Consider the following 15876-nt stretch of genomic DNA (forward strand, 5'->3'; position numbering starts at 1 on the left):
GAACATCAGTTACTCAAATGTGTGTCCCAGTTCCATGGTTCCCTGACCCCCTTCCTACTCATTCCAACACTTCTTCGCCAGGTTCATTGAAATCCCAACCAAAAATCCAACAACCCATAGCGATAAAAGAAATGGGCAGTAACAGGTTCTATTATTGTGGAAGATACTTGGCAATTTTAAGACGTCCACTTTCAAATTTCCTTCTCTGATCTATGATCCAACGAAGGACACTTTGAGGCTGAAAACATGAAGCTCACTCCCTTTCTAGGCCGTTTCCCCTTCCCATTAAGCAAATTATAAGACAGTACAAACTTCTTTTGTAAACCTAGCGCGCTGTACAAAACTAGCGACACTCCTTCAGAAACCGTCAGCAAGCAACAGTGAGCTTCTGTCTTGCATGTTATGCAAAAAGTGATCGGCTGGGCAATTCTTTTTTTTTGTTAACTTCGATGGTTGGCTTCACTTTAAGATGCTATTCAAGACATGGCTGTTTTGTGGGCCACTTCTTTGTTTCTCTCTCAAGCTTGCTTCCTCTCTCAACTTTGGTCAAATACCAACACAGTCTGAGTGTGAGAGCCAAGAATCATTGCAGCAATTGCAACTCAAGGTGCCTCATGTTTCCCATTAAAACCTGCATACCCAGCAATCCTTTTGACAGCTTCGAGACAAGGAAGTGTAAAGGCAAGCTGGGTGACAGCCTGCCCACCAAATCGAGACTCTTTCAAACTGGGAGATGCACACGAATACCACTCACACCCATGCCTTGATGGCCCACTGGCTCACTGTCTGACATAACTAAGGCATTTCTTTCCCCTGAGAGGTTGTGTGTAAAAACTGTGCTCAACTCTTCCTCTATTCTCATTTAAAGTTCTCATAATCCTGTCAATAAATTGAAAACAGGGCATGTGGCCCGCAAGAAAGAGTGTACAATTAGCACATTACAAAGTGAGAAAGCAGCATGGGTTGTGCCCAATCTCTTCAGTTGCAAAATTGCTCAAGCTTCCATGATTACTGCTAGATACCTTTGCTTTTTCCCCACACCCATGGACCCCAGAGGACAGTCATGTTTTACGTGTACACAATAGTTGGTGCTACTCCTGCTTCCTGCCTGACCTAGAACATGCAGTGAGGCGTACCATCACACACGGTAAGGACCGCTGGGAACACTAATGTGCTAGCCTCCACCTATTTATTGGTTGCAGTTCAGTTTTTCAAGGTAGTGGCCTCACATTGACTCTACGGCGCTGGCTAAAATTCAGATACGAGGAGACAGAAGCGCTTACGGATAGATGAATTTGCATAATGATATCTGGGCATCCAGCTCAGTCCTGGAGGGTGTCTGTGGCTATCTGAAGCCTTTCCAGGTCCATCACGGGATTCATAACGAGTGGTAAAAGCAACGGTGTTTGAAGGAAAGCTCAAAAATAGCAAACCTCATGTTGAACCTTCAGTCTTGATTGCACAACTTGGCTTTTGTCAACAGGGCGATGAATCAATGATTCATGGGAACTTCTATGGTGAAGACAGCTTGCCCCTGAGTATCAGGGGACAATTGAGAGGACCGTTTATCCAACTCCCGGTGTTCCTTCATACCACTCTCTTCACATTTTGCAGTCCTGGAAGCAGCTCCCCGATCCTTGCTGTACCCACTCTAGCCTATCCGTGGAGGGACTGAGTCTCTCTACTCCTCAGACATGTGTTTGCATCCTCTGTTGGAAGCGCTGCCCATAGTCTGAATGCTGGGAGGTGTAGGAAAACCTAGTGGCACTGGCATACTTTCCCACAGGGTCATAAGTGTCGTATGCTCCTCGGTCCATATTGGGTGTAGTTGGTTGTGTGTATCCCAAGCGATAAGTTGGGTAGCCAGCATTTGGTGGAAAGGCATGAGGCCCAAACTTCTCATAGTTTTCATAAGAGAGTTGGCTGGTAGTATCTGCTGCTGCTGGTGCCACTGCTGGAGCAGGTTCTGCAGTGTACTCGGTAGTAGGGCCTCTGCTGTAGGTGTTAAGCTGGGCATAGCCACTGGAATGAGAGAGGCGAGAAGAAGGCCGTGTTTCGTACCTCGTTGGTCCTGTTGTACGATAGTCATTGTAAAGAACTGTTCGGGAATTGGGGCGGTCATCATGGGCTCGCACGTTGTAATATCCATTGGTGGGGTCCTGAAAGCATGGGAGAGGTTGTTAGTTAAGTCTATGCAATACTCGAAGAACATCATTTATTTCTGTAATATTTACTGCAGCATTCTTTTGACAGTCAGCGAGATGTAATGAAGTAGGAAATTAGCAGTTTGCGAGATACAATTAGAGTGAAATAGCATGTTAAGTCAACTGTGAAATGCAAAAACATCCAAGAGACAGATTTTGCGTGCAGGTAAGCTAAATTGTATGTCATTTAGCGTTGATTATAGAATCAATATAAAAAATACTATTTACATTGCCTTCTAATGCAGGACACATACTTCTACCAATCTTTTCTAGCAAACAGTTTCATTCCTTTGCTTCTGTGCGAAGTGACAAACTAGGATTACAATTTACTGTCCCTCCAACAACCGACAATCCCTTTTCCCTCAGTTCTCGGACCTATTTTAACAATTCCCCAGCTGGAGCAGACTTAAAAGGGAGAACAGTGAAGCAATAATTTCAAAGTAAATTGTGGGAATAGGGGGATATGAAGGCGCAGAGGCTGGACATGTCCTTTTTCTGCAAAGAAATTCAAACTGTTGATTTTATGACATTTGACAAGGTTTACAATTAAAAAACAAAAATGCACAACATGTAGATTTATTCCATTTCCAATGACAATTGAACTGAAATCTCTACGGAGCAGGCCTCGCTATTTGTTGGACTGCACAAAAATATTGGCCCCACACTATCCCAACTGCCTTTTTTCCGAGTTGAATATTCCATCAACTACAAAGCTTCAAGACAATCTTTTGACAATCTTGGGTTGGCAGCTGAGTGAGAGATCAGTACAGCCTTGGAAGCATCAGGTATGATTTTCGTTTATTAGACAAGTATTCCTTTGCTAAGGGAAGCGGTCTTGCAGGGAGTGCTGCGGACTGCATAAAGGCTATGTCATTATGAGAGATTATGCTCTTGCTTAGGTATCTTCTGGAAGGGAAGATCAGATGTCCTCCCAATCTTTCCACCCCAGTGTGCTCACTTGTTGGTCCTTAGAGAATTACACAGAGCTCAAAACGCCTCTAGTCATGTGTACGGTTTTGGTGCTACCACTCCTGAGGCAAGATGGTTCCAAGCATTGGTTGCCAGAGACATCTGCTGTGAACTGCAGGACAAACAATCTATCGTAAGAAGGCTGCTTCAGCCTTCCATTTGCAGAGGTGGGTACATTGAGAACAATTGAACTGGGAAACAGTAATGTATTTTACCCGGAGAGCTCAGAAACATCACCAGAACAGTATGAAGCAGTAAATAAAATATTATGAGACACAATTAAAGCACACCAGATCATCTTGGGTGGACCATAGATCATTGAGAAGAATTAATTTGCAAATCAAATGTCTGACCTTCAGCTCATACTCCTCACGGGTATCAATTGTATCACAGCGAAGATCCTGCTTCAGATCCACGTCATCCTTGAAGGACTGCAGGAAGAAAAGAGAAAAGATCAGAACCATTGAAAGTATGGGTCATCAGAACTATTGACAGTATGGGTCATCTTTCTATCAGTGTTCCAGCCCAAGAGGCTCTGGGATGATTTTCCCCCTTTTATTGGCTTCTGTGCTGCGTTCCATCCTTTCTATTTCTGTTGGAACACATAAGTAATTACTTTCCCACCCCAGAAAATACAAACACAATTCACAGCATTAACATTAGGCCTGGTCGAAATGTAAATTATGCCATCATAATTAGCATATTTTTCTAAATTTTGGGTTATGCATGTTACACAAAATTCCCACAATTACACCATTATGTCAGCCACGTCATTAGGCAGCCATTCACAATAAAAACATAGCATGTGATCATTGGGAAAATGCAAAAAAACAGAACCGAGAGATTTTTGTGTTTTTTTTAAATTGACAAGATCATGCATTTCACGCAAAAACGTAGAGTTAAATAGTGTATTAGCATCTCGTCACATCGGGCATAATGTCAGTAATTTTCCCAAATGTATACGTGATTAGACAAAGCAAATTTCGACATTTTGTACCCTGTGACTAAAATCTGTTGTGATAATTCCAGATGACCTGCTTCATTTAATACTATCTCCACACTCGAAGACCGGAAGGTCATGGGAAAGAACTGAACATCTCGGCTCAATGTTGCAACGTACTGCACAGGACAGCAAGATCTCCCAGTGTAAAATTACAAGTGACTTGAAGCTGCCTGCATTGGCCTGACCCGCAGTATTAAGATGTACCTCGGCCGGCATCAATCAAATCATGCTTATTGTATGGACTGTAAGTCAATACTGCCATCCGATGCACTCAACTCCACACCATCTGCACAGTGAATTCATACTATGGTTACTATGTTTATCCTGAGCCAAAACTGGTGAATCCATTCCCCATGGAAGTTTCTCTGGGATGAAAATTCTAACATTTAATAAATCCATTTGTGGTCAGTGTTCATCAAGATACTGAAATTATTAGGTCCAAACCATGATCCACAATGCAACTAGTAATTACTTTGTGACTGCTACTGTCATTAAAATACTCAAGAGAGCCTGGGAGCTGGGAACTTAAGGCTATGGCAATAAGACCCAGCTACCACCATGGACCTGTGCACCAGGAGAAATAACTACAAGTGGGTGTCACTTTATCATAGGTGATGCACTGCATGACAAAAATAATGCATCCAGTAGGTTGACTTCCATTACATCTTCAAGGTGTGCCGATGTGTAGTTAAGAAAAATAAATACATCCTTACCTTGAAGTAGTGGTAGACTATATAGTCTACTGACCTCGATATAGTGACCTATTACCTTGAATAGGTTTTGTTTTCCTTCCAAACCCAAACAAATACAATTTCCAGTTGCACCCAGAGCTGATAGAAACCACTCTTGCTAGCTCCATAAAAATGCTTATTGGTCGGTTAGTTCATCACATGAGGTGTGAGCAAGAGCATGTGTATGTGCAATAGGAGTGATGTTGATTAGGGATCGGAGTAAATGGATGTATTACAAGTGAGAAAGTCGACTGTGGTTAGCAGCAGCTTTTAGAGTGAAAGCTGGTGTTTAACCCTAGAGGAGACTCAGCTGGTAAACGTGGAAGCCACACAGAACAGAAAGAAAAGGCACAAACGCAGTGTGGTAAATACCAGGTGATTGCCTACTTAACCAGTGATGCAACCTAGTAAACACGATCATTACTCGTAATCAGTCTACAAGCCGGGCACACCTTAAAGGAAGTTGAGGGGTTCTTGCTGAGAAACAGGGTACAAAAGGGATGCATTGGGGAACAGTTTAGGGATCAACACAGATTTAATGGTGCATAACTTCGGGAAAGACAGTGATTGTTCTTTGAAACAAATAGAAGTCAGAAGTCTTTTGAAAAGAAAACAGCTGAAAAAGAAAAAGTGTGGAAAGAAAGGGTAAGGTCCAGCTGAGCACTTGACAAAGTTAAGTATGACTAAACAGGTATTTAGGAACATAGAACCCCAAGGACACTGTGGGAGAAATCCCAAAGACATTGTGGGACATTCTAGAGCAAGAAAGGATTGTGGTATCCACTGTAAATGAACGACTGCAGACTCCTATATGCTTTACCCAAGCAGACCAGGACAGATGAACCTTGTAGACTTTTTAAAGACAGGTACAATGGCACCCACTTTACAATGTAAACCTATGCACAGTGAAAACCAAAAAGTCCAACTCTTTGCACACACATTTAGTTTCAAACGGATTTATTTAATCGCAATGTGCATACAGAATGGTCTGAGGATCCAGCTTTAGAGCATTCTTAATGGGACAACAATCACAAGAAAAATAAATATAGCAGCATTGACAACAAAGGCATTGTGGGGGCACAGGAGTCTGGAAACAGATGCATGCAACACAGTTATAATAATCTGGGCACAAATGGGGCGCGGGGAAGTGGGATCACCCCAGGAAAGCTTGGGACAGCATAAACACACAGGGTCATGTTAAAGATGGATAAGGCCTGCTGAGAACAGTTGAAAGATGGTAGTGTTCCATTGACATGGTCCTTCTGTGGGGACAGTTCAGTCCCCGCGTGCGCCTGTTCATGCACCGTGTGTTCTTATTCCAGAGGAACTGAGCTGTCTGGTAGGCTGCAGGCAGTAGGATGCAGGTGCCCGAGTGGTTCGGATGATCCTACCACAGAAGAACTTGAATTTCACATTCTCCTCAACAAGGAGCCAATGGAGGCTCTTGTTCCACATCGACAACCCGTGATTTCACGTGAACAAGACATGCGCTGCTCGTGGGACAATGCATTGCAGAACTTTGAGCAAATGTGCACACATGGAATGCTAGAGCAACACAATGCACGCTTACGTTGTGATGGGGGTTCAGAAAACACTTCTGTCCCTGAAGCTGCTGACAAGCCAATGTCAAGTTTTCCACAGAATGCCTGACTAAGAAGCCATTGCTCATTCTGGACCTAGGGATACATCCTGATGGGATGAAATGTGCATTAAATTACTATGCAGCGGTCTTGTGCAGTATCTTCAAATTTACAGTAGGTAAACATATAGAGCAAATCTCAAATCAATAACAATGTTGATCGTCTTATTACGTGACAAGCATGGGATCATTTATGTTTCTATGCAGCAATGGAAGTCAATTGGGAAATAGAGAAAGTGAAAATATACCAGCGATAAAAAAAGATTACTTTGTGAGCAAGGAATGGACTGTGATGAATTTGAAGGATGAGCGATGTTGGAACAATTCGACATGCTATCATTAGGCATGCCAAGATTCAGAACTGTATTCAAATTGGTAAGCAAAATCCAATATGGAAAAAGAAATGTGGTAATTGCAGCTGACCTGCATTCCAATTGTGAAGGCATACTTCTTTTCTTTATTTTATCATTATTTTACAGTTTTTATAGCACGAACCGGGTCAGAGGGCATTGAAGCGCTTTGCAACAAAAGAAGACTAGGGTACACGTGTTTTCCCCTTTATTAAGTGATTTTTCTAGCCAAGGTGGACTCACGAACCTGGATCCCCATGGTCTATATTTGGCAGCTATCAATCAATCACTATTTGTAGAGCGAGCTTGTCAGTGTCACCCTGAGGTGTATCCAGGCGCTACAGTTAGAGCCACTGGACCATATTTCCTCCTCTTGCATTAGAACTGTGAAATGTTACTAGTTTGAATTGTCATGTCACTGAAACACAAACTGCCGTGGGGCAAAATGCATTGATAATTTAAACATGTCAACGGGTACCCAAAGAAATTGCTTGGTTTTTAGGTTTTGCCTAGCAAATGCGTACGAAGTACGAAGTACGAAGTACGCATGCGCTAGGAAAACCTTGTTTTTCTCTGTGGGGTCGGGTATCCGCCCCCTCCTCCCATTGGCTAGCTCCATAAATGGAGGCTAGCCATTGGGAGAGGGCTCTGTCCGTCAATCTCGGACCAGATTCGGGGGCGTTCCCGAGAATTGTTCGCTTTTGGCTACGTCAGCCAAAAGCCTCTTCTCGTCAACGCCCCCGAATCTGGTCCGGGATTGAGGGTACCCGCCTTCCTGCTCCGCTGTAACGTGAACTCTGTGCCTTGTGGGGAGAGATCAAGAACTGTGTGCCTCGATTGAGCCGGAGTGTATGCGCTGAGAGCTGTGCGCTTCACACCCCCTCCTACGCTCGAGTCACACCGTGCGCTGAGCCCTGCTTCTAATCCCTGGCCTTTGCTCTTGTCTGGGCTGCATCATACCCTGACCAGTGGGGAACGTACTGAAAGCTGTGCGCTTCAGCTCCAAGGAACAGTACGTCTCGCACCTCCGGTTCGCAAGGACCGCACTGTACGCCGCTCACGCGAGATGCGTGAGGCTTAGGGGGGCACTCGAAGGGAAGCCGAACGAAGCGCACAGGAGCACCGCAAAAGCACACAGAAGCGCTAGAAGGCACAGTACCTTATTAAAACTGGGCAGAAGGCCCAGAACATTGCATTTGCCTCCGTGTGCCCCTGTTGCCTGCTTGTGCCTCCGTGTGCCCCTGTTGCCTGCTTGTGCCTTCGTGTGCCCCTGTTGCCTGCTTGTGCCTCTGTGTGCCTCTGTTGCCTGCTTGTGCCTCCGTGTGCCTCTGTTGCCTGCTTGTGCCTCCGTTTTTGTGCCCCTGTTGCCTGCTTGTGCCTCCGTGTGCCCCTGTTGCCTGCTTGTGCCTCCGTGTGCCCCTGTTGCCTGCTTGTGCCTCCGTGTGCCCCTGTTGCCTGCTTGTGCCTCCGTGTGCCCCTGTTGCCTGCTTGTGCCTCCGTGTGCCCCTGTTGCCTGCTTGTGCCTCCGTGTGCCCCTGTTGCCTGCTTGTGCCTCCGTGTGCCCCTGTTGACTGCTTGTGCTGTGTGGGTGTGTGTGGAGGGCTCTGTGTGGCTGTGTGTGTAGGAAGCTTTGTGTGGCTGTGTGTGTGGGGGGCTCTGTGTGGCTGTGTGTGTGGGGGGCTCTGTGCGGGGGGCTCTGTGTGGGTGTGTGTGGGGGGGGGCTCTGTGTGTGTTTGTGTGTGTCATTTGCGAGAGATAAAGCTAGTGGCATTGTAAATGACAATGCCATTTATTTATGTTAAAAAAAACATAAATAAAAATAATGTCAAGAGCAATGCCAATAGCTCTAACTTTAACAAAGGCAAAACCATTGCATTGTAAATGCTTGTTCAGAATTGTAGCTGACCTATCGAAATGGCATAACAATTCCATGTATCACAATGTAAGAAGATGCAGATCTGATTTACCAACTGATTAATCAGTTTTGGCATCTAACAATATCACCGAACCTCAAAGTAAGGGCCTACACATACTCCCAATGTGGATTTTGAGTCAAACTAACTTTGCCGTACAGAAGGTGATTGAAAGCTAAGCTTAATTCTCAACTCCCACAAAACTAGTGACTAGCCAGCCCCCAAAGAGTAGAACAAGTTACTTGCCTGTAACCAGAGATCCCCAAGAAAGGCGCAGTATTGACAAACAGGGTATGTAAATATACATTCCTACCGCAGCAAACACTGGGATTACTCTGTGTCAGTCAATTCAATAAATCTTTTTTCGGCCAGTCCTGGCCCTAAAAGAGAAAAACTAATACAGTACAATAAAGAAGAAAAATGGTATCAGTCTATTTGGGACAATGTGCGACGGCCCTCAATGTATAAGACAGACAGACACACAGACAGACACGCCATTATGTCAATCAACTATGTGAAAAGACGGGGGGTGGCATTGCTGTTTTACATGTTGAGCAGGCAGGCTGCCTGAAAGCCGTTGAGTGCCACTAGATATTTGACGGGAATGTGGCGGCTTTTTGGACAGACGGTTTCTTTTAGGCCAGTGATGGTCTTCTGTGAACATTGCTAGGGTACAGTTATCCCTTTTTTCTTGCATGGTCGTTGCCTTCTCTATCTAAACACTTTTGGGGTGAACCCACTGTAGATAGCAGAAAAACAACAGCATACCACTAATCCTGCTCTTACCACAAGCCGCAACTGGACATAGGAACTCCTACGAAACGGGGTTCATGTTATCAAGCTCCTGAAACAGGACAAAAAACAGGCAACCGAGAGATTCTACAAATATAAAATCTGTGGGTACCTGTACGTCACCTAGGATTAAAGATGCGAGTGCTAGACAGACAGACAAATGTTCTGAAAATGATGCAGCTGCAGTCTGGTTTACGCAAGCTCAAGATAGCTTACCTGGGGTTGGCTTTGAGATCAAAGTGCCATATTTACGTGCCAGTGTGGACAATAAGGTGTAGGTGCCGAGCACTGGAAACCACATGCTCAAATTAAGTACTGGTAGCAGACCTGTTTGATTGACCTTATAATGGGGTGTGCTCCTGGTTCGGTGTCTAAAGAACTGGGTGTTGTTCAATATCCCGGTGATTTAATGCTGAAAACCAGTATTCGACTTGACTTTTCTTTCACTGCTTTTGCATTTTTGCCATATCAGCCGCAGCGGCAGTCGTGGACAAACTCAAAATGACCTACCCCCACCTTACAATGTGTGGGGATCTAAAAGTCCTATATCTGACAAACACCCAGAAGCTTTAGACTAAATCGTGGTTCCTCTGCAAGGTGCGGCCACATGGGGCTGGTGTTACGCGACAGCCGTATGCTGCTTTTTTAATGCCACCAAGGGATTGAAGTTTTGTTTTAAATATGAAGTGTTATATTCGGAATATAATGCAATGGAGTGATGTGGGTCTTCAGTGTTGCACAGGTTCCTGTGGAGATGTTACAATTTGGACTTAAAAGGCCATAATCATAAAGTTATAAAAAGTAATTTATGCAAGTTTGGACTCCGATGTCAAATAATATATGATGCGGTGTGTCGGGATCAGCGAACTCCCAATTACCAAACGTGGCGTGTCTGAGTGGAGGCATAGGGTGGAATGGAATAAAGTGGAGTAGAGAGGAGTAGTGAGTCAGAGTATAGTGGAGAGGCATAGAGGGAGTATTGTAGATTGTCATGAAGTAGATTGCCATAGATTGTTTTGGCATCCAGAGGAGGGGGCATCGAGAGAGGGGCATCGAGAGGATTGTCATCGAGAGTCGTGTCACCGTGCGGAGGGGCATCGAGAGGCGTGTCACCGAGCAGAGGGGCATCGAGAGGAAGGGCATCGAGAGGAAGGGAAGGATAGAGTGGAGTGGTGTGTCGTACAGTGGAGAGGAATGTTAGTGTGGCATATCAGTGTCTTAGAGAGTTGTGACGTAGAGTGGAATGGCATAGAGAGGAATGGAATAAAGTGGAGTAGAAAGGAGTAGTGTGTCAGAGTACAGTGGAGTGGCATAGAAGGAGTTCCGTAGAGTGTCATGGAGTAGATTATCAGAGTGTTGTGACATTGAGTGGAGGGGTCATCGAGAGGAGGGGGCATTGAAGAAACGTTGTTTCAAATAGCATAGCCGTTGCAAGCTTGGGGAACCACTTTAAAACAGTGTCTTGTCAGATAGCAAACAGGGCTAGCTTGCAGGCCTCACTGCCATACCTAATGCCGTTGGTGTGTCCTGAAAGAGGTATACCACACTCACGCATACTATATGATAGTGGACTACTATCATCAGCAGGCCAATTGAATGACATTAAAAGGTGATTTGTAGGTAAACTATTATTTCCCTATGTTTGATGACTTCAAAGCATTGGCAGCAAACTCAAAATGCTGCAGAGGTCCGATTGCCAGTGTGGAAGGGAAGCACGTGTTCCGCAACTGTTGGACTAACAATTCATCATCACAAACCCTAAATTACCCCTACCAGTCTTTAATTTCACAAACAGGAGTACAGAGAGATCTGGCATCTACTTTTACATGTGTGCTTAGGCAGTTCAGAGTATCCGGTCTAATCAGCTCTTATATTTCTTGAACTTTCTGCCACATTCAACTCAGTCATCCACACAAGCCAGAAACCCTTAATTCCCACCCAACATTGCAGAAAAAGCCCTTGATTGGCTCACCTCCAATCTCTCCTTCACTGCCTGGCAGTGGTCATCATTCTGCACTCCACCCCTCTCCTATTACCCATCAAGCACACCACCAGGTCTCAACCTAGACTCCCATTTTCTCTTTCTCTACAAAAAGTTATTTGGAAATATAATTCCCTCGTTTGATCTTCCACAGCACAGCTAGACGGACATTCTTTCATTTGCCTTCTTTAACAACCCACTTCTGTTGCAGACATTTTACATCCCACCTCGGATGCAGGACATCTGACTGCATCACAGCAGCAGGGCACTTTGAACTGGCATTAATGTACAGTAGCTCTGCAGTCCAGACTCTGATTAAATCAGTTCATCAGAGTCTGGGTGAATGGATTCCTCCTGACAAAAGCAGCTCTTAAAAAGGACCTAACTGCAACCTTTGGCTGAGCGCCAGGGAGGATGCAGTTTGCCATCTCCTGGTCATTGCTAAAAAACAGACTGACTTGGGCACAAGGTACAGCCAGGCCTCCAGGGCAAACATGTGGTTATTAATCATCCCCGGAATACTCCACAGCACAGCAGTGGTCTAAACTCGATGACGCTTTTGTCAAAGTGTATGTGAAAACATTAAGCACAAAATGATTGTGCTACCACAGTATGATATTAAGAATATTGTGAAGATAAGTGTGTATATATATAATAATATATTTACCGATTTGAACTACAAAATATATATTGTCATGGTGCACATACTTAGCAGTGCCACCTTAACTTCACAATGTTTTGGTTGCACATTACTTAAAAGTCGATATTCTTGTAGTCTGGACCGTCAGTTGAGTCATCTTCATAATATGTGTTCATGCTCATGATATGCAGTTGGAAATAATGCTGGAGGGATTTGGAATGCCCGATTATTTGATTTTTGCGCAAATATCCCAAATCTATTAAGAAATAATCAGAAAAGAGCCCCAAAGATGTGGATCTTTTGGACTTCCTAGGTGAGTCTAGTTTCCAGCATAAAGGTCGACGTCCAAAATATTGATCATTTAAGCAAAACACTTGCAGTTCCAGGCCCACCCACTAGATGACAGGCATGAGCACGGAATGTGAATCTATAACGGATAACTGCTTCAGAAACCGGCTTCTTTAATCAACCAAACGGTGCTCAGTTTATTGACCCCACAATCTTGAAGGCCTGGACAGGCCTTGCCTGGATTGAAAACCTGTGACCTGCAGCTTCCACACAAATATCAGTAACACATGTTAAAATGAGTTGTCTGGATGTGGCTTAATAATGATTTGCTCTGATCAGCTATTGGTTTCAAGGCCAAATTCAGGCGAATTTGGTGACTTTGGTGAGCATTCGTGTTTAGGGTACAAAGGAAGTACAAACTACTTTATTTATATGTTGACCGCTTTCGCGGGATCATCACTGAAGCAAGATTGAACATGTGCAGATGTGGTGAAGCAGAAAACCACAAAGCAGTGTGTTCAAAGCGTTGGGGTGGTCTGCCAGCACTGCTGACAAGTTCAACACAACAGAACAAACAGCAGTGTTGTAACTCTGACATCTGATGTTCAATATTAATGCTTTTGTGGATTTGCTTCAAAGCCCCTAATGCCCAGGATGCTGCAGATAATGCGGAAGGATGCCCCTTTTATCATTCCTCCTTGCCAGAGTCACTGCTACTGGGAGCAGAGCCAATATGCTGTCAGTCATCCCTGGAGACCTGCTCAGCAGACAAGCTGCCATAAGCTCCGTCTTGGATCCGTTTAACTTTATTCGATCACCGCCCCGGTGCCCTGCTATCCTCGGGAGGCTCTGCCATTGTCGTTGCTGAAGAAAACAAAGCCAACAGCTTTGAGACTTTCCTGTGCTAGGATTTACCAATATAGACTCCATATGGATACCTGCACACCAGGCCGAGCAGTACAGGGATGCAGAAGGCAGAGGCCTCTAGAGTTTGACTAGTTGGGAGGGCACGGTATTAAACTACGTGTTTTAGATGAGGTCTCACTCTTAATGATCCATTTTAAAATGTCCATTTTCTTTTATATTCTTTTTCCATTCAGTCTTTCCTTTCTTATTTAAGTGTTTGTGTTCATTATGCATTTATTTCTGTTTTTTCATGATTTTTTTTTTAAATAAAACTGGTATTATAGATTGCTCGTACAATATTTCTATCCCTATATGTTACGTTTGATATTCTATTGGGGTCTTATACCAAATATTTCTGTTGTATACTTCTTTCTGTACAGTTGGTACTATAATGTATGGATTGTTACCATATGATATTTATATAGGCTTGTAATTAGAATAACATTCTAATTCGATAAAAGAGTTAAAGCAAAAAGAAAATCTGGTTTGTGGTGGCTCTGTGCTAGGATAGGTAAGGCGGGTAAGTAGGTCAGTTCTTTAACGTATCAATCATTCCTGAAGGACACGGAGTACATTTCTAGCCCAAAACTAAGCATTTGTCCCATGCAGAAAAATCTAAAATCAAAAAGGTTAGCTGATGGATAATAAAATAGAGGTACTGATCTCTACAGATAGTTCTCGAGCTTTGATATATTTCATAGATTCACATGCTTTTATCATTCCCTGATGCCAAATCATCTCATTATTAGTAATGACACACAATTCAATCATTGAGGTGAAGGTACACTGATGCAGCTCCCCAGAGGCTGCGATTTCTCAGTATTTTAAAAGGGTGTATGAAAGGTTTAAAATAAGAAAAATCACTGTTTGGGGAGGAGGTCACATGTGATTCTTTGATAGATACCAACACTGGAGAACTGGAGTTCAAGGCAAGAAAATTGTTTCTGCTCCGGCATTAGCTCTGTGCTAGATTCACATGCTTGAATCAGAATAGCAAACAGTGTTCATATGTAAATCATAATCACATATTTTTCGACAATGTCAGTTAGAACACTGATTCAACTCAGAAGAAGAAAGGCTAATTTTAGGCAAATAAATTACCAAAGACTGCCAGTCTCACCGCAAAATTTCTTAAGGCTTGCTTATTTGGTCAATGGTGCTTCACAAATGTGTGGTAGCTCTCCCAAGTCACTACCCTCATATACCAGATAGTCGAACTCCTGCATACAATACCATTGGTGCCGATGCACTCCAGAAGGGAATGATGCCATACCGATGTCTGTACTGAACGACCAGCACAGACATCGGTATGTCTGAAACTATCCATTTTATTAGACCTTGTTGGCAAATACACTATTTTTTGTGAGATGTTGAATTCCATAAACTAATTGTTTTACTTTCTGAATGCCATTGAATGATTAAGTTAAAACGTTAAACATATAATGAAGATTAATGACAGGCACTGTTGAAAGATGTGGAAATAAGACTTAAGAACCTTATGGTAATTTTGGCAGAAATCGTTATGCACCTGGAGATCAAATTTCAAATCTGTTTGCATAATATCTCTGAGCTCTTGGAAAGGATAATATGACTAATATTGAAAACGAAATGATTTCTTATACGAAGGAGTAGTTTTGCAACTTGAACATTTTTTGGATTTACATGCTGTGCATTATTCCACCATTTAGTGGTTGGGTCTAGAATTCTCCAATATAGTAGCAGTCCTTTTTCTATTTCCTGTTTGTTGTTGTTGGACGTTAACGGTTCCACCATTCAGAGTTCTATCCAGACTCCTCTGACATGATAATGAAAATCTGGATTCCACTTACTCACCTGGTCAATGCTAAGGGCCAGCAACAGTGCAGACTACAAAGTAACATATTTAATGTTTCCCCTCCATAGGTGTTCGAAGAGTGGTTTTATCAGCTGAGCCAGGGGTGTGGTCCCTTCCATCACAGGTGGTGGGTGCCTTATAGGCAGAAACCCTCCGAAAAGTCCTCCAACAATTGTTTTGATGATTCTAGAGGCTAAGTTCAGCCTGAAGAGCGCTATAATCTTGATATTGCTAATTGAACTTGAATTGGAGTGTTTCAATCAATAATAAACTCAATGAAACAAACAAGGATGTACCTGGTGAAATTCAAAAGTTAAAAAAAGCAAGCCTTTAGAGCAGCACCATTTGCAGAACATTTTGAAATTAACCAGAGATGTTTTGATTGTTCAGGGTGCTCTGATTGGATGCAGAATAGTGCAGCAACCTGAAGTAATATCTAGAGTGGAGAATTTCAAGTGTTCAGGAGCCATGTTGTCAATCTGAGATATCCCAAGTCATGATGAACTATATGGCCTCTCTCACCGGATTGAAGATCCTAATGGCTACCCAGGTAAATGCAGATGGATACATTCAATTACACAATACTGGTGATGCCATACTGGAGCTATGAGGACCACTTGGTGCAG

The 15876-nt window shown here is 43.5% G+C and overlaps 1 protein-coding gene across 1 annotated transcript in view; it reads right to left on the reverse strand.

The window, feature by feature from the left end:
- Positions 1-420: 420 nt before the first annotated feature.
- KIRREL1 (kirre like nephrin family adhesion molecule 1) overlaps positions 421-15876 on the reverse strand; it is a 166386-nt gene continuing 150930 nt past the window's right edge. The window contains exons 13-14 of the mRNA XM_086945329.1: positions 3527-3604; positions 421-2159 (exon numbers count right to left, since the gene is read on the reverse strand). Coding sequence (XP_086801455.1) covers positions 1689-2159; positions 3527-3604 — 549 coding nt within the window. The 3' untranslated portion in view covers positions 421-1688. The remainder of the gene's footprint in view (positions 2160-3526; positions 3605-15876) is intronic.

Source organism: Lissotriton vulgaris, chromosome 12, assembly GCF_964263255.1.
Source record: "Lissotriton vulgaris chromosome 12, aLisVul1.2, whole genome shotgun sequence".
Taxonomy (NCBI): Eukaryota; Metazoa; Chordata; class Amphibia; order Caudata; family Salamandridae; genus Lissotriton; species Lissotriton vulgaris.